Here is a 27,215-nt window from a genome sequence, read left to right on the forward strand (position 1 = left end):
GCGCACACACGTGTATACATACGTACGCACACACACGTGTATACATACGTACGCACACACACGTGTATACATACGTACGCACACACACGTGTATACATACGTACGCACACACATGTATACATACATACATACACACGGAGTGTATATACGTATGTACACATATGCAGTTTTTATACGTACACACACTGTATATACATACACTTGTATGTATGTATGTATATATATATATATATATATATAATCCACATCATTATGTAAAGCCTGCTTTCCATGCTTGCATGATGTGCGTGTGTAAACACACACACGTCTTCTGACATGGCACTGGACAGCATGAGGCCACAGTAGGAGACACTTTCTCATGAAGTCGTTGTGCCATGCAATAGAACCAAACTCAAAACCTTGTGGTTGTGAAGCAGATCTTTGCAAACCCACACAGCTATGCCTGCACCTCCTCATTGGACTGATATTTTGTTTCTGTTTTTAATAGTTAGAATGATTTCTTTTGATAACGGATACCTATGTATTCCATTTCAAAAGGTGTTCTTCATCACTGACATTTAGTGTAGAAAATATTAGACGTTTACCACTTTTATCTTATAAAATTAGGGGTCATTTTTAGGAAAGGTCAAAGTTCATTATTTGTTGTAATGATTGAACTTTGGAAATTTATCTTCTTTCCTATTTTGTTTCAGTCATCGGACTGCAGTGATGCTGGGGCCCCACATTGTCGGGTTAGTTAAACAAATCAACCCCAGTACTGTTTTTTTTTTTGCAACTTTAGTACTTTATTACCAAATTGCTAAGTTACAGGGACGTAAACAAACCAATACCAGCAATCAAGCAGTGGAAGAGGACAAACACACACATGTACTCTTTTACTTGTTTCAGTCATTTGACTGTGGCCATGCTGGTGCACTGCCTTTAGTCGAGCAAATCGATTCCAGGACTTATTCTTTGTAAGCCTAGTACTTATTCTATCGGTCTCTTTTGCCGAACCGCTAAGTTACTTGGACGTAAACACACCAGCATCAGTTGTCAAGCGATGTTGGGAGGGACAAACACACACACAAACATACATACGATGGGCTTCTTTCGGTTTGCATCTACCAAAACCACTCACAAGTCTTTGGTTGGCCCAAGGTTATAGTAGAAGACACTTGCCAAGGTACCACGCAGTGGGACTGAACACAGAACCATGTGGTTGGTAAGCAAGCTACTTACCACACAACCACTCCTACGCCTAAAAATGAAATGTAAAATTACCCTTGGCAGGATTTGAGCCTATAGTGCAGGAGCCGGATCGATGTTGCGAAGCAGTTTACCCAACGATCTAACCACCCGGCTATGTATATATTTATTCGCAAGACATGCGCTTCCATACAGTTTCTGCTTACAAAATTCACTCACAAGGCCTTTGTTGGCCCAGAGCTATAGTAGAAGATAGAGGATTACAACTAAACACAAATATCATCATCATCGTTTAATATCCGCTTTTCATGCTAACATAGGTTGGACGATTTCACTGAGCTCTGGCGAACCAGATGGCTGCACCAGATTCCAATATTGATCTGGCAGAGTTTCTACAGCTGGATGCCCTTCCTAACGCCAACCACTCCGAGAGTGTAGTGGGTGCTTTTATGTGCCACCGGCACAAGGGCCAGTCAGGCGGTACTGGCAACGACCACGCCCAAATGGTGCTTTTTATGTGCCACCTGCACATTATTTATTACATTCAATTCAACATACATTATACATCATCTTCTCCTTCACATTTCAGGTATACTGAAGACTTATTTGTCACTGCTTCAGCAAAGGTCTTCAGTATACTTGAAATGTGAAAGAAAAGAGGATGGATAATGAAATGAATAATGTATGGCGAATTGAATGTAATGTAATAAATGGTAATATGTGTGTGTCTTTGGCAGCGAGCTGGCAGAATTGTTAGCACGCCGAATGAAATGCTTAGCGGTATTTCGTCTGCCGTTACATTCTGAGTTCAAATTCCGCCGAGGTCGACTTTGCCTTTCATCCTTTCGGGGTCGATAAATTAAGTACCAGTTACGCACTGGGGTCGATGTAATCGACTTAATCCATTTGTCTGTCCTTGTTTGTTCACTCTGTGTTTAGCCCCTTGTGGGCAGTAAAGAAATAGGTAACATGTGTTTGTCTAGTTGTAATCCTCTAGAAGAGGCTTACCAAAGATGGTGTGCAGTGGGACTGAACCCAAAACCGCATGGCTGCAAAGCAAGCCCCTTAACCACATAGCTATGTCTGCAATTAAATGAAAATGTTTGAAAATCAATGGAAGAATGTAGCACGGATGTTGCAAATGAATGTAACCTCATGAATGCGATGCAGGATGTATCTCAGGTATCAGTGGCGAGGTGGGGCTCGTGGGGTTCAAATTGAACCCGCCTCCCCACTCCATCCATAATGTTTTCTGGTCAGTTCTGTCATTCGATTTATTTATATTCTATTTTGTAAATTTTTAATGTCATCTTAATGTAATATCCATTCGTCCATCTGACTCCAATCAGATTGTGTTGTCCTTTCCTGTGTTATCCCCTTGTGGGAAATAAAAAATCCACTTATATGCGAAGAAGTAAAAAAAAAGATGGGTTCAGTTGATTAAAATTTGCCAACTATTTACATATTGTGCATACTAAGTTTTAGGATAGGTACACTGTGTTCCTATGCATTGTAGGGGATGACTGGGTTAGCAGTTAGGAAGGGCATCTGGTCAGGAAAGACTAAATCAAGAAGTCATGTCCAACCCATGATAATATGGGGAAGTTATCATTTACGTCCTTTTTTCTACACTAGTATTGGTTAGATGCTCTGACAAGAGCCGAGGAGTCGGACAAATGTGCCAAGCCCCGGTGACAATATTTGTTTTATAAATACATAATTACATCGCTGGATCCATTTACTTCTGACATGTATTAACCAACGTATGCAAGAAAAGGTAATGTTGTGCAAGTATAGACATGCAAGTGTCATGTATTATTGATGCTGGGGAGGAATATCTAGGTAAAGAAAACAGGGAAGCAATGCGGTTAGATTAGAGAATGACCAACTGATGCAGAATTGAGCAGCAGTGGTTTAGTAAGCTGTACTATAGAGTTTATCAACGTATGAAAAGAATGGATGTCAAATCAATGAGGATTTTTGCAGGCTAAAGAGGTTTTGTTTACTATAAATAGTCAACGGTTCTATGATGATAAGCCTAACAAAGAATCCATTGATTAGTGCTGTAGTTATTTTTTTTTTATTTTCAAAGTTTTCTTGAGTGCCTGGACTAAGGCCAGTTACCTAGTTTCCATGGGGATAAGTGACCAAGATCACAATATCCTCATGAATGGAACACCAATCCATTGCAATGTTTAAGGCCAGCAATTTTTGACAGAAGGGAACAATACCCAGCTAGTACTTTATTTTGTCAATTCTGAAGGCACGAAAACCAAGTTGACTTTGGCAGGATTTGAACCCAGAACATACAGAGCCAAAAGACATGCCACAATACATTTTGTCTGACATGCATAACAACTCTGCTAGTTTGTGACATATAATAATCAAGAAGGACACAACATTACCTGAATGGATCTCACTGCAGGGAACAAGCATCAAGAACTCGTGAATGCAATTATCTGCGATAGACAAGCCTTCTTTACAAAACCTACAGTTGAAGCATTATCTCTATGGATTCTTGTGATTTATAAAAGGGTTTTGTATATTAGAGTGGTCTTCTTGGAATTAAATATATAGTGCCCATGTTAAAAGACAGTTGACAGAACATGGAGGGAGATTTGATTGGTGCATTGAGCTAATGGTGTGACTACACGGAACCTACATTTGATGGTATAAAACAATGGTTCTCAACCTTTACACTACCAAAGACCCCTTTTATTTAAAGGTGTTTTTCCACGAACCCCTTTTAATATGCTTATCTTTATATGTGTGTGTGTGTGTGTGTGTGTATACTGTCATGTTCTTGTTACTACTTTTACCCCTCCACAAAAAAATTCCAAGTTTTATTTAATTTGCTTTGCAGGAAGGACTGTTTCAACGAAGTTGCATCTTGCCCTTACCTTCGAAATGCAAAGTAGATGAAACAGGGACAACTGAAGAAGGAGAATATTCCTTGTGTTGTATGTCTTGTACTCTGCTTTTTTCGTTGTTTGAAAAATAGTTCGTTTCCATGTTTTTGTTTCTCGTTGCGTTCAACGTTTTTTTGATGTCCTGCACCCATATATGCATGTATATATACATATAGATGTAGGTATGTACATATATGTATATATGCATATAGATGTAGGTATGTACATATATGTATATATGCATATAGATGTAGGTATGTACATATATGTATGTATATTGTAGATCTTTAGCTGGGCTAAAAAGTCACATTCGATAACAGCACCAATAACAGTTAAGCAACCATCATATATATATATACATATATATATGAAATTTTGAATTTAGTTCACAAACCCAGTACTACCATTGCAGACCATACATAGGTTGGGAGCCACTGGTATAAAAGATGCAGAGCATATAAGATGCACCCTAATTTCAGCAGTACATACTCAGGAAAATACATTATTAGCGCATTAAAGCATGTAATATGGGCCCAACTTCACATATAGGACTCAGGGTGATATTTTGAGACATTTTGGGGGGAAGGGTAAAAGTGTTATCTTTCCATCATATACATTCAGAAAAACTGAAGGACCACTGCAATAAATGTGTGAATCTGAGAGGGGAACATGTTCAATATAGTTATAGCTGATCCTCCCGTATTTTCTTTTACTCAAAGCCAGAAACTTTTCAACAACCTCCTCGTGTGCGTGTGTGCGTCTATTTACAAATTTGTGGTCTTGACCCTATACGAGAAATTCTTATTTCTCGAACTCATAAACTTCAGAGAGACTGATACAAAAAAAACTGGTGATAAACTAAGTAATAATAGTAGTAGTAGTAATAGTAGCAAGTATAGTATAAATCACAGCACTTTAAGTCTAGCAAGTGTTGTATGGTTTCAGAAATCTACGACTGAGATTCAGTTTCAATTCCCAGCTGAAGTTATTTCATTTGGGAAAGGCATGGATGACGCTACGGATTTTCTCGCTTCCCTTAAAGCAGAAAGGATTTCGTGTTTAGCTACAAAGAAGCAAATACAACAATACAAGAAACTAACAATATAAGATCTGTTATAATTCGGTAGCTAACGGTAATGATCTTGAGGTCACAATTAAGCCAATTAACCATTATAAAATGTCAGGTGTGAGTGGGTTTGCGTCACAGACTCAGATCAACGTGGTCGCTCGATTTGCTAGAAACAGCAGCCTACAGTTACACTCTAACCATCTTAAGAAAAAAAAGGAGTGTATAACAGTTCATAATATACTGTGCCTGGAGAATAAACGGGATGGTCACGATTTGGAAACTCCTCGGACTGTAGATTTGTTGGTCAGGGTTAAACAACAACAGTACCGTTTTATAAGTCGTAGTAATAGTAGTATGTGGTGGTGTCAAAAGTGTTAGCAGCAGCAGCAGCAGCCAAAAATAATAACAGTCCAGCAATAGTGTTCGGCCCCGAGGCAACCCCAGCCACCATTCACCTAAGCCGAACTACGATCAAAAGAATTCCACCTATGACCATGCTGTCTTTTCGCCAGACATCGTTAACTGTTGTCCTTCTTTCTTTGTTCAAAAACGAATAATGATCTGAAAGAGTTGGTTACTATTATTTCTAGCAAGTCCTTAGAGCCCCCCCCCCCTGCTTGACTGATTTGTTTGTTGTTATTGAGATCCAGTTCAAAACTGGTCGAGCAGACATGTGATCAAAGACATTCCAACCGCGACCATCGTTGTTTAAGAGCTTATCAAAGACTATCTAATTCTCATGTACTCTTGTATATTTAAAAGGCGGCATGGTGTTACTCTAGAGCTTTCTGGTCGAGCGACCGTGTACAAGATACTTCACTGATGATGATGGTGATGCCTGATACAAAAAGTAATAATAATAATAGTAGTTGTAGTAGAGCTAGTGTTATGTATGGTAGTGGTGGTATACTAGTAACTAGAAACTATTTACTAGTGTTATGCGTGGTAGCGGCCTCGTAGTAACTGGAGTGAATAGGTCTATCACTAATAACAGAGAAGCTTCTGATAAAACAGTACAATTAATGATTATTATACAAGGTAGATTTAATAATGTCATACACTGACACGCTGAAATGAATTTATTGGAAAGGTACAGTCGACTAACATATGACTGGTATTGAGTCAACTACCCCAGAACCGAGGGCAGTATCTCCTCCCGCGGTATTGAACACGAAAATAGTCTTAATCTGTTTCCGTTATTCCACTGACTACACGGGTATTAAAACAAATATATATATCTATATATATATCAATTAATACCACTCACTGGTAGAACCAGTAATAAAAGCAATACTTAATATTCGACATACCCCCACCACAAACTCTCTCTCTCATAAATATATACATATATATATATATATATATACACACACACACACATATGTGTGTGTGTGTGTGTATAAAATAGATATATATAAAGCATGCAACCCACTTTTTTTGTTTTCCTTTAATATACATTTCATATTTTGTTAATTATCAATACTGCTTACTTAATGTTTTTGTATGTACATATATACATACATACAGCACACTATAAAAGTGTTATATATATATATATATATAATATATATATATATAGGATGGAAGTGGAAACTTTAAGTTTTTTTTTTCAGCAAACCTAAAACTAGCGCAGATAATGTTTCTTTTTAATTGGATCTTTTTCCTTTATATATTTCTTTTACATAAAGGGTCATAAATTTATGGGATTCAAGTCGAAAACTAATAGTTGGTAAGAAACATTACATAAAAACTAAATGCTATATTCGTCTCAATCCACGAAAATTGCATACGTTAATAATGTTGGGGGAAAATAACTGAACAGCTAACCCCTTTTTCTTTTAATTATAACATAATTAACTTCCGTTGATTTGTCCTAAAATTTTTCTTTTTCGTTGGTTAATTTAGTTCAGATATTTTTTAGGGGCTTTTGAATATTTGATACCCAGCATAAACAAGAAAAGGGGCTGAAAGTATAGAGCACACCAAGCTAAGCATTATTTAATACATTCTGCAATGCAAGTGACACACACATTACCTTCACCCTTCCGATGGAATTTTAACAACTTCGTTTCACAAAAACAAGTACAACAAAAAAAGCTGTTGTACTAAAAACAAAACAACTATATCATAAAAAGTTATTAAAAGTCCATCAGATGAAACTAATGAGTGATGGTCACAACTTTTAAAGATCTTAAATTGCTATTAATTTTGCAACCATTTAGGTATGTACTTAATGCTCCCAGCATTTGATTAAAGTTTGGTTGCAAGATGTTAAGAATTACTTCTGTATGTGTTTCTTAGTTAACTACTTAAATGTAATCAATTTCTTTTTATTCCTTCAATAAACTTCTCCAATCAAGAACTTGCTAATTACTCCACATTTTTTTTTCAATCACTCGTGGTGCCTAAAGAAACCTCTAAATTTTTGCCATTTACCAAAAAAAGAAAAAAGGTTTTTAATCACACAATGTGTGTAAGAAACCTCTTAAATTTTTACTAATTAACAATAATTTCAATTTCAATCACTGATGGTGCCTAAGAAATATCTTAAATTTTTACAAAGTACCAAAAATTATTTTTTTAATTACTCAATGTGCGTAGAAAAAAAAAATCTCCTAAATTTTTTAAAATTTCTTTGACAAAAACGAAGGGTTACACTGGAATTAACACAGTTATGTGAGAGAGAGATAGAAAAAAAAGAGAGAATTCTTTTCTCTTTTACATAAGAAAAATATTTTTCAATCATTCAGGTGTGTAATAAATCTCTCCGTACCTTTTTAGGTGCTGTCGGCAAAACTTAGGCATTACAAATAATTTAATAACCAACATTTATTAGTATTTATTTCTTTTCACGAACCTATAAAACGAAAGGCCATAAAAAAAATAAAACCATTCTATAATTATGGTAAGTTACCATTAGGATATATATTTATATCTACTTAAGTCTTTGCACTTGCTTAGGTTTGGTGCAAGCAAAAAACTTAAGGGCAACTATATAATTAGTTTCTGGTAGGTTTCCTTATATATGTAAATTGGTTACGTATCTTAAAATACACGAAATATTATACATGAAGTGGAACCAAGAAAATATAGAACTTTTCGTTTTTATTAAATGAAGTAGCATGGCATAGAGCAAGCTAGACGAATATGGGGCAAATGTTATAAGATGTAAACATACCTGGAGGCTGTGTAGGGTACATGAGGTAAGTAATGGGCTGGGATAAAAGTTGATGTCTTGTAGTGGTAGTCCCAGTTTCCAGCTGCTTGAAGGATGTGTTCGAATAGCAGGAAGGGAAACGTCCCCAGTTAAGTGACGGAATAAAGCGAAGGATAGATACTCATACATATATGACCGATTTAGAACAAGAGAACGACAGAAAAAAGAGAATATGGAGAGATATGTTTATTTATGTATGTATATGTGTTTATAGGTGGATATATGTATGCGTGTGATATAATATATAGATAGACGTAAGAAGGAAAAGTGCGGCAGGCTGACGGCGGGAGAAGAGACAGACATAGAGAGAGAGGGAGACAGAGAGAGCAGGAAGACAAAGATAGAGAGAGAGGGGGAAGTCAAAGAGAGAGAGGAAGGAGTAGAAAAGGCGGCAGACACATATATAGAGAGAGAAGGAGTAGACAGAGAGGGCGACAAAGCGAGAGAGGAGGAAGACAAAGATAGAGAGGAATGAGTAGAAAAGGCGGCAGACACATAGAGAGAGGGAGAAGGAGTAAACAGAGAGGGCGACAAAGAGAGAGAAAGGACTAGAGAGGCGGAGGAAGACAACAGGAAGAGAGAGGGTAAAAGATTGAAAGAAGGAAAAGAGAGTTGAACAGATTTGATAGAGTAGAATAGGAATAGAAAGGAAAAGAGGTGAAGGGAGGGAGAATTATGCGAAGTAAAAAAAGTGCGGGGAATGAGAGAGTGAAGAAGGTGAGAGAGAAATAGAATAATAAAGATTTAAAAAAAGAAAGATAGACAAATAGAGAGAGAGAGGGGAGAATGGAAAGAGTTTGTTGGTTAGGGAGGGAAAGAATATCAGAGTTGAAAGAGAAAAAGAAAAGAGCAAAACAATAAGAGACAGACAAAAAGTGGAGGAAGGCAGACAGCAAAAAAAAAAACGATGCGTGCAAATGAAGGGAGAAGAAGACAAGTGTAAGAGGAAAAAAAGGTAGAAGAGAAGTTATGGCGGTCGACAGTAAAATTCGAACTACTTGTGACCCATATAAAACGTCCCAGCTACAAACAACACAGAACAGGACTAAACTTTAATGAAACTAAATAAAAACGCAAATAGAGAAATGAACCATGTTAAATCATTTTTCTGTTATTTTTTATTTTATTTTCTGAATTTTTTTCTAAGTCATTCGCAATTAAAATCAATGACAGTCTAAGTGAGGGAGGGCTGATGAAATTATTACGTGTTTGCATAGGGAGGGAAGAAAAAAAGTGTTTTAGGGTGACAGAGTGGCGGGTTAAGGTGACATAATAATATAAACCTGATTGAATTAATTATATCATTGGTTCTGTCGATGAAGACATCAAAAATAGGGTGTCTTTCACCTTAGGAAGTATTTTTATTTAATTATTTTTTAAATTTAGTGCATAGTTATATTGTGCTGTGTCTGTGTGCGCGCGCGTGTGTGTCTGGGTTATTTCTCATTCCGTTTACCTCCCACTGACACTTGCGTAATACAATAGCATCAAAGGGGAGCGAACTCTGTTTCATCAAGTCCTTTTTGGTGGATGGGAGGAAATATTCGTTATTGACCTCGATTCCCGAGGTCGCGAGTTCGTATATTGTTACCGACGTTGAATTGTATCTTCTAGCAAACGCATCATATATATATATATATATATATATATATGTAAACAATAATAATTAACAGAAAATAGAATCAGTATTCAATGTTCTATAAAGCATTAAATACGATACCTGCTTTCTGTTAATTATCATTTCTATTCAGTTGTGTCTGGGAGGGTCATTTTCTTTTTGTGCCTTATAATGTAACACACACGCCGGTAAAATTTCCACTTTTTTCTTATTTTTATTGTCCTAAAATTTTCGTTGTGTCTTGCAACCTTTTCAATAGTTTTGACTCTCACATAAGGCACAAAAAGAAAATGACTCACCCCAGACACAACAGAACATGCTTCAACACACGAACTCATATAAAGAATCTTGCAAACCAAATCCAAAAACGAAATATTATTTCTATTATTTAGCTCGTATTTCGCTCATTCGCATTAACCGAGGTTTTATTTCCCCGCTTCTTACTATAGATATTCGAGTGAGGTGCAAAACTCGTTACTGAGCCCGATCTTTAGTCACGCTCGCAGCACCTTTATATATATATATATCAAAGAGTACAGTATCATATGCCAATCGGCCGTAATGGATTTAAAATACTGTACACTTTGCTTAATATACGCACTGTACTGACAAATATACGACGAGTGCATATATTTTTTCTGACTTATGGATTCTTAGACGACTGTACGTGTGTGTGGAAATTATTCGTGTTCATATACCGAAAGGATGAAAGTCGAAGTTGAGATCGTCTTTACCTTCCATCATTTCGGGGGTCGATAAATTAAGTACCAGTCGATATAATCAATTTTATCTCATCCCCTGAAATTGCTGGTCTCGTGTCAAAATTTAAAACCAATATATTTTTTTAAATTATAAGAGATAAGCACTAGGGGTAAGCTTCACTCACCCAGTTGTACCAATTTCATTAACTGGTGCGCCGTTCACGCTCGATTAAATCAAAAGAATCATACTTTATTAGATCTTCGACAAGCAAAATATTCCAGTTAATGGAAGATTTCTCATTATCATTTACTTCACTCACGTTCTTGGGAAAAGTATAAACTTTATCATTGCCTTTTTCCCTCCTTTATAAGTCTGATAACTTCCTATCCTATCATTTACTTCGTAAATTTCTTTGAGCGTGAGACGACATTATAGCGTGTTTAGTTCTGTTCCCTTACATCCGGAGTTCAAATCAAACTTTACCTTGCACCCGCATTTTGTGGTCGATAAAATAAAGTATTAATCAAGTATTGGGGATCGATTTAATTATTCCGATTATCTTACAAAAGGTGACTAAACAGATTTCTAGATAATTTACTTTCATAATTTTAATTTTTTTTTTTTCATATTTCAACCAGGACACCCTCAGATTTACCCTCTCTCTCTCTCTCCCTTTCTTCCTCATTTGCTTTATCTTTCTATCTGTATGGGAGGAAGTATGTTAAGGGCGGCGAGCTGGCAGAAACGTTAGCACGCCGGCGAAATGCGTAGCCGTATTTCGTCTGCCGTTACGTTCTGAGTTCAAATTCCGCCGAGGTCGACTTTGCCTTTCATCATTTCGGGGTCGATAAATTAAGTACCAGTTACGCACTGAGGTCGATGTAATTGACTTAATCCGTTTGTCTGTCCTTGTTTGTCCCCTCTGTGTTTAGCCCCTTGTGGGTTGTAAAGAAATAAGTTAATTAATTAGTTAAATCATTAACCAACTGAAATTGATAAAGAAAATGAAACAGAACCAGTGCGTGTGTGTTTATCATTGGCATAATGATCATTCCGAGATACGACAAAATATGTTTCAACACACAAGTAACATTACAAATCTTGCATATCAAATACAGTTTTGATCATTTTCTTTTAATAATAATAATAATAATAATAATTGTGTACAGTGCTCAGGTGCACTACAACTCATCTAAAGTGTATATATAATCAGGTGAAGTTTCGGCGGATTTCGGAAAGCATGAGGGCCTTAAAAGATGCAGTGTCATGGCAGTCAACAACTGACGCAGGCAGTTTATTCCATGCTTCAGCAACTCTGAGCGTGAAAAAATGTTTCCGAAAGTCATGGGAGCTGTATTGTTTTCTGACTTTGTAGGCATGTCCACGTGTGTTAGACACATGGAGATCAAAAAGGTGTTCAGTGTTGTTGTTGGTGAGGTGGTTGATAACTTTGTGGGTGTTTACCAAGTCCGTCGCCAAACGCCGGAGCTTCAGTGAATCCATGCCCAGGGAAACAAGGCGCTCAGAATATGGTAGGTGTCTGATGGAGGGTATGCGTTTGGTTGCACGTCTCTGGACAGATTCCAGGAGGTCAATGTTCTGTGCAAGATAGGGGTTCCAAACTGATGATGCGAATTCCAAGTGTGGTCGTACCATAGCTGTATACAGTTTTAAATAGATGGCTGGAGAGCGGCTAACAAAAGACCTGCTGAGTGATGCCAAGACACCCTCGGCCTTCCTGACAATCTTAGAGATATGCTTTGACCAACGCAAATCACTGCTGACAGTGATGCCTAGGTCACGCTCGCAAGAGGATTTCTTGATATCAGTGTTGTGGAGGGAGTATGTGAACGCAGGGTTTTTTCTCCCAAAATGCATGGTGGTACACTTGTCCACAGCCAGTTTCAGTTGCCAGTCTGTGATCCATTGCTGCATTGTGTCTAGGTCTGATTGCAGGAAAGAGTTGTAGACATCAGGATCTATCCTCTTGATTTCAAGGTACAGCTTGATGTCGTCTGCATATTTCAATACTGTGGCATTCTTTAAATTGGCATCTATGTCGTTAATGTATGCCACAAACAAGAGGGGGCCAAGGACAGATCCCTGTGGTACACCCGATGACATCTCATATGGTGTAGAGTGCTGTCCTAGAACTGTGACTACCTCCTTTCGGCTGAGGATGAAGGATTTCAACCAGTTAAAAAGGTCATCCCCCACACCCATTGCAGATTGACTCAAATGCTTGGATGAAAGGTATGTAATACTGGTGGGGTGCAGGTCTCATCCGTTACATTAAATTATTTGTTGAAGGAAAAGCCAAGACTTCGAATATTTTCAACAGCATATATATTTTTTTATTTTTGAATTCGCAATAATATATATATATCATCATCATCATCATCATTTAATGTCCGCTTTCCATGCTCGCATGGGTTGGACAGTTCAACTGGGGTCTGGGAAGCCAGGGGCTGCACCAGGCCCAGTCTGATCTGACAGGGTTTCTACAGCTGGATGCTCTTCCTAACGCCAACCACTCTGTGAGAGTAGTGGGTGCTTTTTGCGTGCCACTGGCACAGGTGCCAGACGCGGCTGGCAACGGCCATGATTGGTTGGTGCTTATTACATGCCACCGGCACGGAGGCCAGTCGGGGCAGCGCTGGCAGTGGCCACGTTGTGATACCAGTACCGGTACTGGTATCACAACTACAATTTCCATTGATTTTGATCGATTTCGATTTCACTTGCCTCAACAGGTCTTAGCAAGTAGAGTTTTATGTCCCAAGAAGGAAAGGTATACATAAGCAGACTGGCTACATCCCAGGTAAAGGCCACTGGTTATGGTCTCACTTGTCCTGCCAGGTCTTCTCACGCACAGCATACTTCCAAAGGTCTCGGTCACTAGTCATTGCCTTGGTGAGACCTAATGTTTGAAGGTCGTGCTTCACCACCTCATCCCAGGTTTTCCTGGGTCTACCTCTTCCACAGGTTCCCTCAACCGCTAGGGTGTGGCACTTTTTCACACAACTATCTTCATCCATTCTCACCACATGACCATACCAGCGCAAGGCGAATCGGTAGCTATGGAGCTAGTCACAATGGTTAAGTGATGTGAACCAAATCCTGTCTCGTTCCAGTATAGTGTAGCATCACCACGTGGTGGCAGCCTGGGATAGCTGTGAGAACGCATCCGTTCTATTCGACTGTCAGCTTCAAGAGAGATCGATGCATGGGAAGTTTTGCTGCTGCTAGTTCTCTGCACATGCACAAGAGGGAACTTCCGGCATGCCTCCCAGAAGAATCCAGCTCTGCACATGCGTGCTGAAGACTTCAAAAATGGCGTCACTACAATATCAAGAGGAATCAAACTTCTAGACCAAGTAATGAACGTCATGGAAAAAGATATAGTCTGGTTGATCCATGATAGAGTGAACCAGGATGAGATGTCTTTTGACTTTGTCCTCAGAAGAGGCACCACAGGTGTTATATATTTCTAATGAGACAACTGCAGGAGAAATACCTGGCTAAGAACAAACCACTATTTCTGGCTTTCGTTGATTTAGAGAAAACATTTGACAGGGCACCACATTCAGTAACTTGGTAGGTTTTGAGGAAACTAGGCGAAGATGAATGGCTTGTATGGGTAGCTTAAGCTATTTATAAGGATGCTGTAAGTAAAGTGAGAGTTGACAATGATTTCAGTGATAAATTGTGAAAGTAGGAGTTGAGCAAGGTTCAGTCCTCAGCCTTCTCCTACTCATCATAGTTGCCCAAGCCATCACTGAACAGTTTAAGACCAGCTATCAATGGGAACTCTTATATGCTGATGATCTAGTCCTCATAGCTGAATACATGGGGGAATCAGGAGAAATTCCAGGCATGGAAGCAAAAACCTAGAATTGAAGGGTCTTTAGGTTAACCTGTTGAAGACTAAGGTTTAAGTAAGTATAAAACATAACAGGATCCTGTTACCTTTGGGAAAATGGCCTTGCTTAATATGTAGAAAAGGGGTAGGTATAAACTCTATACACTGAATTTGATGTAACCTATAGACATGCAAGAAATGTAGTAGATTCACTGACAGACTATCCAAGAATGTAAAGTTCATATGCACTTAATTCACTGGGGCAGTAGATAGCACACCAGAAATTGAGTCTCTTAAATGATGTCTCATTAGAAGTAGTTGATAGATTTTGATCCCCTACCTATTTTGACAGTCTACCCTCCCCCCATCTCCACTCATTCACCTTCTTATATAATCTTATTTCTTTATTGCCCACAAGGGGACAAACACAGACAGACAAATGGATTAAGTCGATTAGATTGACCCCAGTGCATAACTTGTACTTAATTTATCAACCCCGAAGGGATAAAAGGCAAAGTCGACCTCAGTGGAATTTGAACTCAGAATGTAGTGGCAGACGAAATACCGCTAAGCATTTCGCCCAGTGTGCAAGCGTCTCTGCCAGCTTGCCGCCTTATACAATCTTACAAACCATCCACTTCTACTCAGACTTTGCCTGGGTGGCAGGGTTCCCCTGAGTACCTTCCTACCATTCTATGCCTTGCAGCGCATGCAGGTCTCTCTGTAGGAACCGGCTGTACCCCCACCCAGTCTATATCATAAAGTAATTGGCGATAGGAAGGACACCCAGCTACAAAACCCATGATAAAGCTGACATTGGAATTCAATGCAGTCCTTGGACACATCAATTTCTTTCAAGCTGTCCAACCCATGCCAGCATAGAGCATGGACATTAAATGATGAAAGCAACAATGATAGTGAAGGTGAGACTAAGTAAATTGTTCTTCGTTAAATCTACCAGATTGCTATCCAATCCACTTTACAGACACCATTTTAGTTGTATGTCAGCCTGGGGTCAATGGCTGCTTCTATCTGAGAGAGATTTTTTTGACTTTCAGAGCTTTGCTGAGAAACAATTCCAACTGATGCACAAATCTCAGGGTATTTGTTGATCTTGATAAGCAGTTCAGATTTCAGAACAGATTCACATTCAAAAGTGACCACTGTTCCAGTATGTCTCTTTAAATCAGTCTCCTGCTGTGTAAGTGTTTAACGGAATGTCAGTCTTTAGTATTACAGATGAGATCCAATCAGGCTCACAGAATGCTTTTTTTTAATTTTATTTTCTGCAGTGTTTCAAGGATGCTGAACACAGTGAAAAGGCTAGTTTCAAAGACCCAGAGGTGACGTGTTGAGCTTCTGTGTGAGGAATCAGTCACTTAGAGTTGATGGTCTGCTTCAGGGCCATTTTAGCAGTGTTATAAGCCTCTGCAGTGTAATAAGCCAATGCACTGGGCCCTATATTATTTATTTATTTACAAAAAACAACTTCATATAAAGATTAGAATTTGGCCCCAAGATGTATGGGGCCTGCCCATACCTTAAGATGTTACTGGTCAGCTCAGCAAGCTACATCATTATGTACCAGATATTTTGCTAGTGTCTTATCTGACATCTGTTACATCTGGCAACTGGAGGCTCAGGAACAGGGGGTGCACTTGCACGCTCTATAATTGTTTGGGAACAATGAAAGTATTGTGAACATTCTCCTGGGAAACTTCAAACCCCTAACTCTGTTAATCATAGAATTAAAGGTGGTACTGGCAACGGCCACACTCAAATGGTGTTTTTTATGTGCCACCTGCACAGGAGCCAGTCCAGCGGCACTGGCAATGACCTCGCTTGAATGTTTTTTAATATAATGATAATAATAATAATAATAATAATAATAATTTGTTCTTTATTTGCTACAAAGAGCTCATGCATATATAAAGCGTCAAAACATATAGGCTACAAAATATGTGTGATGTTTGACAATAGAAAATGTAAAAACAAAACTAAACACTGCATGGCTCACAATACACAAAATTGGGATCACTTGTGTAGTAAACACAGACAATATAAATAAAACTACTGAAGTAACAACAACAATAACAATAGTAGTGAGTAAAAATCTTGAGAAGTACATGGAAGAAATAGGTACTGCAATAAGAGTGGAGCACTTGCAGAAAATAGCACTGTTTGGAACTGTTCAAATACTCCAGATGGTGCTCGAAAAATAAGGGGTGTTACCTTAGTTCACTGGTAGTGAACAGCTGATACTGTAGTACATTTCCAGCATTAGAAGCTGTGCAAAGACAATAAGAAGAAGAAGAAGAAAGAAAATACTTGTAAACTGATAGATGTAAGTATTTAATAAAAATACATTTGTCAAGGAATTCGACAGGATCACTAAATATAAGGATCCAGAAATTGAAATACAAAAGTTGTATTTCAATTCTCATGAGTCTTTCTTGCTGCCTTAATAATAATAATAATGATAATAATAATAATGATAAGAGCACTCAGAGAGCGCAAACCTCCGCCAAGGCAACACCAACATCCTCTCAACGATTAGCTACAGATGATTTTTAAAATGAGAATATCCGAAATAAACTCAACTGCTTTCTTAAACAAGAATACTAAAAATGAACCCAACCACTTTCAAAAATAAGTAAAAAAACTAGAAAAATAATCCAGACCCCTTGTCTGGAACCAGATCAATCCCAAAATCTAATCAGTTCGTGCCAGTCATGAGGCCAAACATCCTTGAAAGTTTCATCTGAATCCATCCAGCAGTTCTTGAGATATCTTGTCCAAGGACAAACAAACAAATAAACACAATTGAAAACAATACCTCTACCTTTTTATAAGGCGGAGGTAATAATAATAATAATAATGATAATAATAATAATGATAATAATTAGACATGATACCAATAGTAATTGGTGCACTTGGAAGTATCAGCATTCAACTACAAACATGGCTTAAAATGATTGGTGCAAGTGTGAAGGTAGAACACCTACAAAAGTCAGCATTGCTTGGAACTGCAAGAATTCTTCACTATGTTCTTGAAGCATGACCAGTAAAACAAGTGTCACCTTAGTCTGCTGGCTGTGGACAGCTGACACTTTCCATCATACCCAGCAATATAAGCTGCAGGTTTTAATACAATAATAATAATAATGAACTTCCAATTTGTTGTCTCTTGAGGTCTCTGGGTGAGACTTGGAGCCAACTTGTACAAATGTAAAGCAAAAGTCAAACATAGAATAATAATAATAATAATAATAATAATAAAATAATAATAATAATAATTATAATAATAATCATGATGATGATGATGATGATGCGGCAGGCTGAGATTAAGTATTATTTTAAAGTTCATCTTTCTTTTTTGAGAATCTAGAATTGAGAACTTTCACGACCACCATCAGTTTGTCAGGAGAAAAATTATCAATTTCATGACGAGTCATATAATCTTTGTCTTTTTTTGCCATCTTCCAGAAGACTTCCAACGCAGGGGGTCTTTTGTTGTCCTGTAAAATACATAGAACATAATTTGGTAAATTTAATGTTTTGAATAAAATTTTTTTTCAATCACAATTCAGTATTTGCTTTGCAAGATTCTTGGTGTGAACTTGTGTGTTAAAGCAAATTTTGTTGTATCTAGGCTTACTAAGAATAAGTCAAGGGGTCAATTTGCTCGACTAAAGGCGGTGCTCCAGCATGGCCACATTCAAATGACTGAAACAAGTAAAAGAGAAAAGAGTTAAGAATAAAATGTACTGCTGAAATTAGGGTGCATCTTATATGCTCTGCACTTTAATACCAGTGGCTCCCAACCTATGTATGGTCCACAGACCCCTGATGGTCCGCAATGGTAGTACTGGGTTTGTGAACTAAATTCAAAATTTCATATATATATAAATACATATATGTGGAGGCACAATGGCCCAATGGTTAGGGCACCTAAAGCTCCACGTGGCTCCAGCAGGGGATGGTGGCGAACCCTGCTGTACTCTTTTGCCACAACTTTCTCTCACTCTTTCTTCTGTTGGCCTGCTCGCTTAGCCAGCGGGGTGGCATCATTTGAAGGCTAAAACAATGCGAAGCGTATTGTGACCAGCAATGTGTAGCAACATCTGATAGCCTGGTCGGTCACAGTGACCACGGTGATATATATATATACACACAAAAAAAAAGGTGCAGATAAGGGCAGCTGCATTAAACTCTCTCATGCACCAAATGTCAATTGTTGCTAAAAAGCATTCGCGAAGTAAAATCATGTAGCAACACCAAATGGCAGTGCCCCGGCATGGCCACAGCTTGTGAGCTGTAACTAGATGAAATAAAAATAAAAAATAGGGATCATCATTATGCCAATAATAAATGCATGCTCATCATCAGGAGAACACACCAGATGGAAAATAACCGATACTAAGAGGCAGAGATCAGACATCAAAGATGCAAAAAGTGACTTATACTTCCTTGTTCTATGCCACCTCCATCCCCTGCAATATTTTGACAAATTAAATTTAAATGTTGAAGTGAATCTAACGGTTTTGTGTGTTTCTTAAATGGCTTATAAACACCTTCCATGCTGCAATTGTTTTCGTTCCAGCACGCGATCTCAGATCAAGTCACTCGCTATGCAAGTACATCTCCGTAATATATATATATATATATTAAATAATTAAAATTTTGAATTTTATATTTTATATATTTTGTATATTATATTAATTAATTTTATTTCTATGTTTTGGTTTATGTTTTTCACTGTTTGATTTGCCTAAATAGTGGTTTTATCTCTAAATTAATTTAATATATATATGTATATGTATTGGGTTGGCAACTAAGTTCCTGCCGGATTTTAAATTTAAATGTTTTAAAATGTTTAATAAAAAATAACAACTAATTAATCAATAATAATATGGTAACAAAAGGGTTAAAGGGAATTATTTTTAAAATGGATTGAAGGGATGGCATTATGAGGTGTGTATGTTGAAATGAAATATAACAAAAGGGTTCAAGTGACCTAGATTAAAACTTTCCCTCAACATTTAATATTAATTTATGTTCCCTATGAAACAGGGTAACAAAAGGGTTAAAAAAAATCATACTCACTTGCTTTAAAGCCATGTCATAAAAATGTTCAAACTGGTGAAAAGAAAGTCTGTCTCCAGCTCCTAGCAAAAGTTGTAGAAGTTTCTGGAAACTTTCTGGGCTGAATTTTAAATTAGATAGTTGCTGGAAAGAAAATCAGAAGCAAAAATGGTAAAATGGTATTACTACCAATGTTGGTGACCTATTGTTAATGTCATATGAAGGCATTTATGGTTAAACAACCCACTTAAAATCCCCAGGTGTATTATACTCAAGGGTGGACTATACTCGAGGATTTACAGTAGTTTCTATGGCCTGATGCCCTGCCTAACACCAACCACTTTACAGAGTGTACTGGGTGCTTTTCCATTCTTTCTGGGTTTTTTTGTAACTCTAGCATTAGTGGGGTCATCGAGCACCTTGCAAGACAAAGAAAGGAAAAGAAAAGCACACCCCCCTCTCCACTGAGTGGGAGTGTATTTGAGAGAGGGAGGGAGGTGGCTTTGTGCTTGGTGTTGAAGACTAATATATGATAGAGGGATAAACACAGGGGTCTTCTTATAAAGGGGATATATGACTACCCCCACTTTCTGTAAGGCTAGTTGAGAGTAGCTGAGAAAAGGGATAAAGATGGTGGTGACAGAGTACCAGTGTATACCCTCAAGTTACAAGAATGTGAGTATAAGGGAAAATATGTCTTTGTACTTTTGTTTATACCCTCCCCACTCTGCTTGACGACTGATGATGGTTTGTTTACATCCCTGTAACTTAATGCTTTAGTAAAAGAAATTGTGGTGTTTGTAGTGCTATGGGCTGCGATGGAGCTATGTGGTGTTGGTGGAGGGGATTGCAGATGAGGTGGACGGAAGTAAGGCTTGCAGGGGCTGGTGAGACAGGCAGAGGGCATACGTGGGGGCAGTTCGAGCAGAGATGGCAGAGAGACAAGACATGTTTAATTTGTGAGAGTGACCGCTGATTTCGCTGAGGTCAACAGGTAAGGCCTTTTGTATTTCTTTCTCCCGTTTGCTTCTTTTTTTTAGGGGCCAAAATAGCTTGTAGTGTGATGGAAAAAAAGGACAATAGAAAATGAAGTAAATGGGAGAAAGAAATACAAAAGGCCTTACCTATTGACCTCAGTGGAATCAGTGGTCACTCTCACAAATTAAACATGTCTTGTCTCTCTGCCATCTCTGTTCAAACTGCCCCATGAGCTTCCTGCCCATGCATGCCCTCTGCCTGTCTCACCAGCCCCTGCAAACCTTACTTCCATCCACCTCATCTGCAATCCCCTCCACCAACACCACATAGCTCCATCACATCCTATAGCACTACTAACATCACAGAAATTGATAGAATAAATATCAGATTTTTAAAATACAAGTACTGGGGTTGATTTCTTCAACTAAAAACCCTTCAAAGGCGGTGCTCCAGCATGGCTGCAGTTCAATGACTGAAGCAAGTTAAAGATTAATGATTAAAGCTCAAAGAATTTACCTTATGCCCTCCAGTGAATGTCCATAAGAAATTGGCATCTGTAAGTTTAAATGTTTTTTGGACTTCATCTCCAAAGCAGCCCCTTAGATCAAACTGAGTAGAGGGCGAAAAGTGGATTGTATAGGAAATGGCTCTTCCGTAAGATCTCACCTGATGCAAGTATTCTGTGGAAGAGAATAAAATAATAATACATCCAATGACACAAAATGGTAAAACAGAAGATTATGAGATACATTCCAGGGGTTTTGTGACTTTTTTAGGGGAGACAGTTATAACGGTTCTAGGTTATTGTCATCATCATCATCATCAAAGTTTCTACAGCTAGATGCCCTTCCTAATACCAACCACTCTGAGAGTATAGTGTGTGCTTTTTATGTTCCACCAGCACAAGGACCAGTCAGGCAGTACTGGCAATATATATATATCATCATCATCATCATCATTATCATCGTTTAATGCCCGCTTTCCATGCTAGCATGGGTTGGACAATTTGACTGAGGTCTGGCGAACCAGACGGCCGCACCAGGCTCCAATCTGATCTGGCAGAGTTTCTACAGCTGGATGCCCTTTCTAATACCAACCACACGTGTAGTGGGTGTTTTTACATGCTACTGGCACGAGGGCCAGTCTGGCGGTACTGGCAACGGCCACACTCAAATGGTGCTTTTTATGTGCCACCTGCACAGGAGCCAGTCCAGTGGCACTGGCAACGACCTCACTCGAATGTTTTTTACACGTGCCACCAGCACAAGTGATAGTAAGGCGACGCAGGTAACGATCACGCTTGAATGGTGTTTTTATGTGCGATCGGCACAGAGGCCAGCTTGTTGCTCTGGCAACAATCTCACTTGTATGGTACTCTTAGCGCTCCACTAGCACGGATGTCAGTCATCGAATTTGATTTCGATTTCAATTCCGATTGTGTTTCTAGTATATTATTACTATGCATCTTATATGTGGAGGCACATGGCCTGGTGGTTAGGAGTATTAGACTCATGATCGCAAGATTGTGGTTTCAGTTCTGAGACCAGGCAATGTGTTGTGTTCTTGAGAAAAACCCTTTTTATCACATTGCTTCAGTCCACTCAGCTGGCAAAAAGGGGTAAATGCTGCAATGGACTGGTGCTTACCCATGAGGAAATATATAAATCAGAGAAACCAAGAAACTGGCTCTCTGCTCCTCATGGAGTAATGTGGGCTAATCATATATCATATATATGTCTAATAATATATATGTCATATATACGTCTAATAAGTGGAGGCGCGTGGCTTAGTGGTTAGGGTGTTGGCATCATGATCGTAAGATTGTGGTTTCGATTCCTGGACTAGGCGATGCGTTGTGTTCTTGAGCAAATCACTTCATTTCACGTTGCTCCAGTCCACTCAGCAGGCAAAAGTGAGTAATGCTGCGATGGACTGGCGTCCCGTGCAGCTGGGGAACACATACACCATAGAAACTGGGAAACTAGGCCCATTAGCCTGGCTAGGCTTTAAAAGGGCGCATTTATTTTATTTTATACGTCTAATAACTTTTGTTATTCCAGATTGAAGGAGGCAGCTGTAACTGTACTTTGAACACACCTTACTAAACACAGTTTTTCACATCTGACTTGTTTGTAGAATGCAGTCAGAATGTAAATTTGGAAGCTTGTTATGCAATAAAGTCTTGTGTTAAATTGGGTGAAAATGTAACAGAAACTTATAAAATGCTTCAGACTACTTATGGATCTGTTTTTTGCTGACACAAGAGATCAGACAGAGCAAGTCCAACCGGAAGTCCATGCTGATCCCCTTTTCCAACAGCAAGGGATTTTATCTACATCTACTGGCTTTCCTCTGACCAGATGGTCAACAAAGAGTACTTTGTAGAGGTTTTGAGGGAGTTCAGGAAGAAGTTTTGTTGCAAAAGGCCAGAGTACCAGGATAATGTACAACAAGTGCACAATTCCATTCTGGTAATCAACTACTTGATGCAGATAGGTATCAATACAGTCTCCTACTCTCCCTACAGTCCATACCTGGCTCCCTGTGACTTTCACATTGTTTCCCAGGTTGAAGAAGATGATGAAGGCTGTGACAAACTTGCAGCTTGGAGGACTTTCAGGGACCTTCATAAAGTGACTGGAATGCTATGACAAAGTATATTGAAGCCAGAGGATCCAACATTGAAGGAGATTAGAGTTTTGTACTTCTTTGAAATTAATACATGTCTCTCCTAAAAAATCCGCAAAACTTTCACCTTGGATGAGGAGGTGCTGTTCTACAGACTTATACAGCAGACCTAGAGATGCTACTATCGTAAAAGCATCACCTGGAATACAGCCTCTCAGCTCCCCCCATTCCCCTCTACTAAGGGATAAAGATGGAACAATCGTAATTGGATTCTTTGCTCACAATCAGGACTGATTTTGAGCTAAACAATGACAAGAATTTAATAAGATATATAGGTTATATTTCATTTTTGTATTTGGTTTGCAAGATTCTTGATGTGAATTCATCTTGTTGGAATAAATATTGAAACAAGGTGAAGTCACCAAAAAAGGTCATGAACAAGGACAAAAGAACTTTGACTAACAAACAACTGGTTGATTCTACAGTTCTATATTTAAGAGACGAGGAATTATGTACATAATTTCTATTATTTACATTTGACAGATATTTGTCCTCATCATATTTGTTGTTAACACAACGTTTTGGCTTATATACACTCTAGCCTTCATCAGGTGTCTTGGGAAAATTTTAAACCTGGATTCTCATTCTTAAGGCATTTGTCATTGTTGTCGGTGACATTGGCAGTGGCAGCGTCGTCTTTGTCATCAGCGGTGGCAGCGGCAGAATCAAACTTTGAATCTTGGGGTTAGTAGCCCACACTCTTAACCACTATGCCATATGCCAATGGGCATTTATGGAATGTATTTCAGGGCTTATAAATCTTATATTTTTCTATCCTTTCTTAATACCGATTCCCATATACTGCTCATATCTGCACTCGGTCTGCTTAGGAGGTTATTATATAATAATAACAACATCGAAAAATACCTTAGGAATGAGAACCAAGGTTTGAAATTTCCCCAAGACACCTGATGAAGGCTGGAAGGTATATCAGCTGAAACGTTGTGTTAACAAGAAACAAGATGAGGACAAATATGTCAAATATGTAAATAATGTAAATAACTGGTTGATTGTTTAACCAATTCCTTAAACAAATGATTGATTAGTTGGTTAGATATTAAACCAATTAACTAACAGTAAAGAACCAGTGCATGTGGTATAATAAATGGCTTAATGATTCTCTGAAGACACAACAAAATATAGATTGTAGTAAGTGAGATTCCAATACTCAGAAAAAGGATTAATCCATTCCTGGGTTTTATGAATGTTTGTAAGATAATGTAACATACATACCAGCCGGTATATACAGACAATCTCCACCATAGAGACTAGCATATACCCATGGGGTTTTTGCAAAGTTGGTATGTTTGAACATGTTTATTTTGTTCATGTCCAGTGGAGAATGACCAGAAATTGATGTGGGATACTGAAAAATAAAAACAAAAATTCGTGATTTTGCTTTGCTTTAGTTTATTTATTTATCATTTCACTCTTTCACTTGCTTCTCTCACTGGACTGTCGCCATGCTGGGGTAAGCTACATACTACATGGCCACTATATATCTATGTGTATTTCTTTTCATTTGTCTAGCTCGTAAACATCTAGCGTTTTGCTTATTTGAGAACACAGATTTCGTGATAAGATGGTTTGACATCTATTTTTAGTATACAAGGGATCCACATAGTGGTCTCTCCTATTGTTTATATTTAAATAGAATTCATGGTCCTTGGACGTTTTTTAAGTATGCTGACCACTGGTTGAAACTATTCTTATTATATAATTATATATATATATAATATATATATATATATATATATATCATCATCATTGTTTAGCGTCCACTTTCCATGTTGGCATGGGTTGGACGGTTTGACTGGGGGCTGGCAAGCCAGATGGCTGCACCAGGCTCCAATCCAATCTGGCAAAGTTTCTACAGCTGGATGCCCTTCCTAATACCAACCACTCTGAGAGTGTAGTGGATGCTTTTTACATTCCACTAGCACGAGGGCCAGTCAGGCGGTACTGGCAATATTTATATATATATATATATATATATATATATATATATATATATATACTACCACTAGTGCTAGCCAAGCATTTTTGGTCTTTCATGAAAATCCCTCTCTCTTGTCATTTACTTGATCTAACTCGTTAATCATTCTCTGCATTTCTCAAATCAAAAAAGCATGCACGTTTGAAAGCCAAAACACATGATAACGCATCTTCGCAAAACACAAAAATGCGCAGAGTCATACAGACTGTCTGCAAATGTGCATGCGCATTCAACTGTTGGGCATAAGGGGTCGGTTTATCGATTTTTTTAATGGCTTTCTGGAGTGACTGGGAAAATGAAAAGATCTTCACGGCCACCCTCAGACAGTTTTGAAAGCCCATAGAAAATGCGAGCCTTTTACGTGAAAAACTGTGGATTTGTATAAAGGACACACAGACATACAGATCTGCCCTATTTTTCAATTCCTGGCAGCAATACTGATACACAGACATTTTGCCATTTATACATATAGAGATATATATAAATTCTTTAATTTTTTGCTCTTCCTAATACCAATGACTACAGCTAGCATCTAGTTGCCATCTATACCCTGAAAACCAGCACAGCTGCCCATCCCAACCAGCTAGTGAGGTCCTGTGGAACCTCCATCCCATGCTAATATAGAACACGGATGTCAAATGATAAAAGAGAGGGAGAGAGAGAGAGCAGAGAGAGAGAGAGAAGGGAGAGCAGGGTAAGAGAGAGAGAGCAAGGAGAGACAGACAAAAAGAGAGAAAGTAATGTAGACAACAGCCTCACAAACCTCTTCCACAAATTCGAAATTTTTCTTGTATTCCTTTTTCATGAGAATAAAATCTCGACGTCCAAACTGCAAACAGTGTAGAATATGATCGGAATGACTGTGTAGTTGGGTATTGGCAAAACCACTGCTAATCCATAACTCAGACTCAAGCAGACGGTGGAAATAAGATCCACAACTGAGACATTGAGGAATCTAAAATATTTAAATGAAAATTATTATAAATCTGAAATTAACCCTTTAGCATTCAAACTGACCATATCCAGCTCAAATATATTCTACCAGTTTTATGTTCAAACCAGTCAGATCCAGCCTCTTGCATCTTTCCTACAATGTCATTTTAACCCTTTCGTTACCAACCCGGCTGAAACCACCTCTGGCTCTGTAGTACAAATGTGTTGTTTCCATAAGTTTTGAATTAAAATCTTCCACCAAACCTTAGTCACAATTTATGTTCCTAACACTAGCTTAATGATAACTAAGTTATTTTACTAAATTCTTTGTTATATTGAAAGTAATTGAAAGAAACACAGAGCATCTCAACAGAAATACAGAAACGAAAGGGTTAAAGATAAACTGTCACATCATTGAAATCTTGATGGTTATAAGACAATGCATGATCAATTTAAAACAATGTGAACAAATAAGCATTACATTTAATAGAGTAATTTGAATGCAGTGGTGGCTCATAGACAAAATTAGTGGGAGGAGGGTGCTGCTTCAGAAAAATTTTAGCCATTGTGTAAAAGGAAACAAACATAAAAAGAAAATTTATACACAAACTCAATCAGTTTGCGTTTTAGCCACTGCCAGGTAGTGTGTTTAATTTGTTTGATGAACACCGCCGTGAATTCCCCTTTGCTTTTCAAAAATCCCCCCTAAATCACAAAATAAGTGAGAAAAATCTGCCCTATTTTTCAATTCCTGGCAGCAACACTGAAGCTGGTAGGGTATTCACTTGGTTGCACGTCTCTGAACAGTTTCCCGGAGGTCAATGTCCTGAGCAAGATAGGGGTTCCAGACTGGTGATGCAAATTCCAAGTGTGGCACATAAAAAGCACCATTCAAACGTGGCCAATGCCAGTACTGCCTGACAGGCTCCCATGCTGGTGGCACATAAAATGCACCCACTCCACTCTCACA

The 27,215-nt window shown here is 38.3% G+C and overlaps 2 protein-coding genes across 5 annotated transcripts in view; both read right to left on the reverse strand.

Annotated features, from left to right (window-relative positions):
• LOC115210337 (protein argonaute-2-like) overlaps positions 1-8,675 on the reverse strand; it is a 91,877-nt gene extending 83,202 nt beyond the window's left edge. For all 3 annotated transcript variants that reach the window (XR_004998843.1, XR_004998842.1, XM_029778871.2), the window contains exon 1: positions 8,345-8,675. Coding sequence is in view for 1 of the 3 variants with exons in the window: in XM_029778871.2 (XP_029634731.1) it covers positions 8,345-8,366 (22 nt within the window). In the remaining 2 variants the exon portion in view is untranslated. The remainder of the gene's footprint in view (positions 1-8,344) is intronic.
• LOC115211109 (bifunctional peptidase and arginyl-hydroxylase JMJD5-like) overlaps positions 5,987-27,215 on the reverse strand; it is a 34,923-nt gene continuing 13,694 nt past the window's right edge. Inside the window, exons 4-9 of one of the 2 annotated variants that reach the window (XM_036502401.1) lie at positions 26,076-26,267; positions 24,550-24,682; positions 21,145-21,308; positions 19,672-19,794; positions 17,879-18,083; positions 5,987-6,003 (exon numbers count right to left, since the gene is read on the reverse strand). In XM_036502401.1, coding sequence (XP_036358294.1) covers positions 17,922-18,083; positions 19,672-19,794; positions 21,145-21,308; positions 24,550-24,682; positions 26,076-26,267 — 774 coding nt within the window. In that variant the 3' untranslated portion in view covers positions 5,987-6,003; positions 17,879-17,921. Of the gene's footprint in view, positions 6,004-17,798; positions 18,084-19,671; positions 19,795-21,144; positions 21,309-24,549; positions 24,683-26,075; positions 26,268-27,215 lie in introns of those variants that run through there. The other variant, XM_029780023.2, reaches the window with a different exon arrangement.

This window comes from Octopus sinensis, linkage group LG4, assembly GCF_006345805.1.
Source record: "Octopus sinensis linkage group LG4, ASM634580v1, whole genome shotgun sequence".
Lineage (NCBI taxonomy): Eukaryota > Metazoa > Mollusca > Cephalopoda > Octopoda > Octopodidae > Octopus > Octopus sinensis.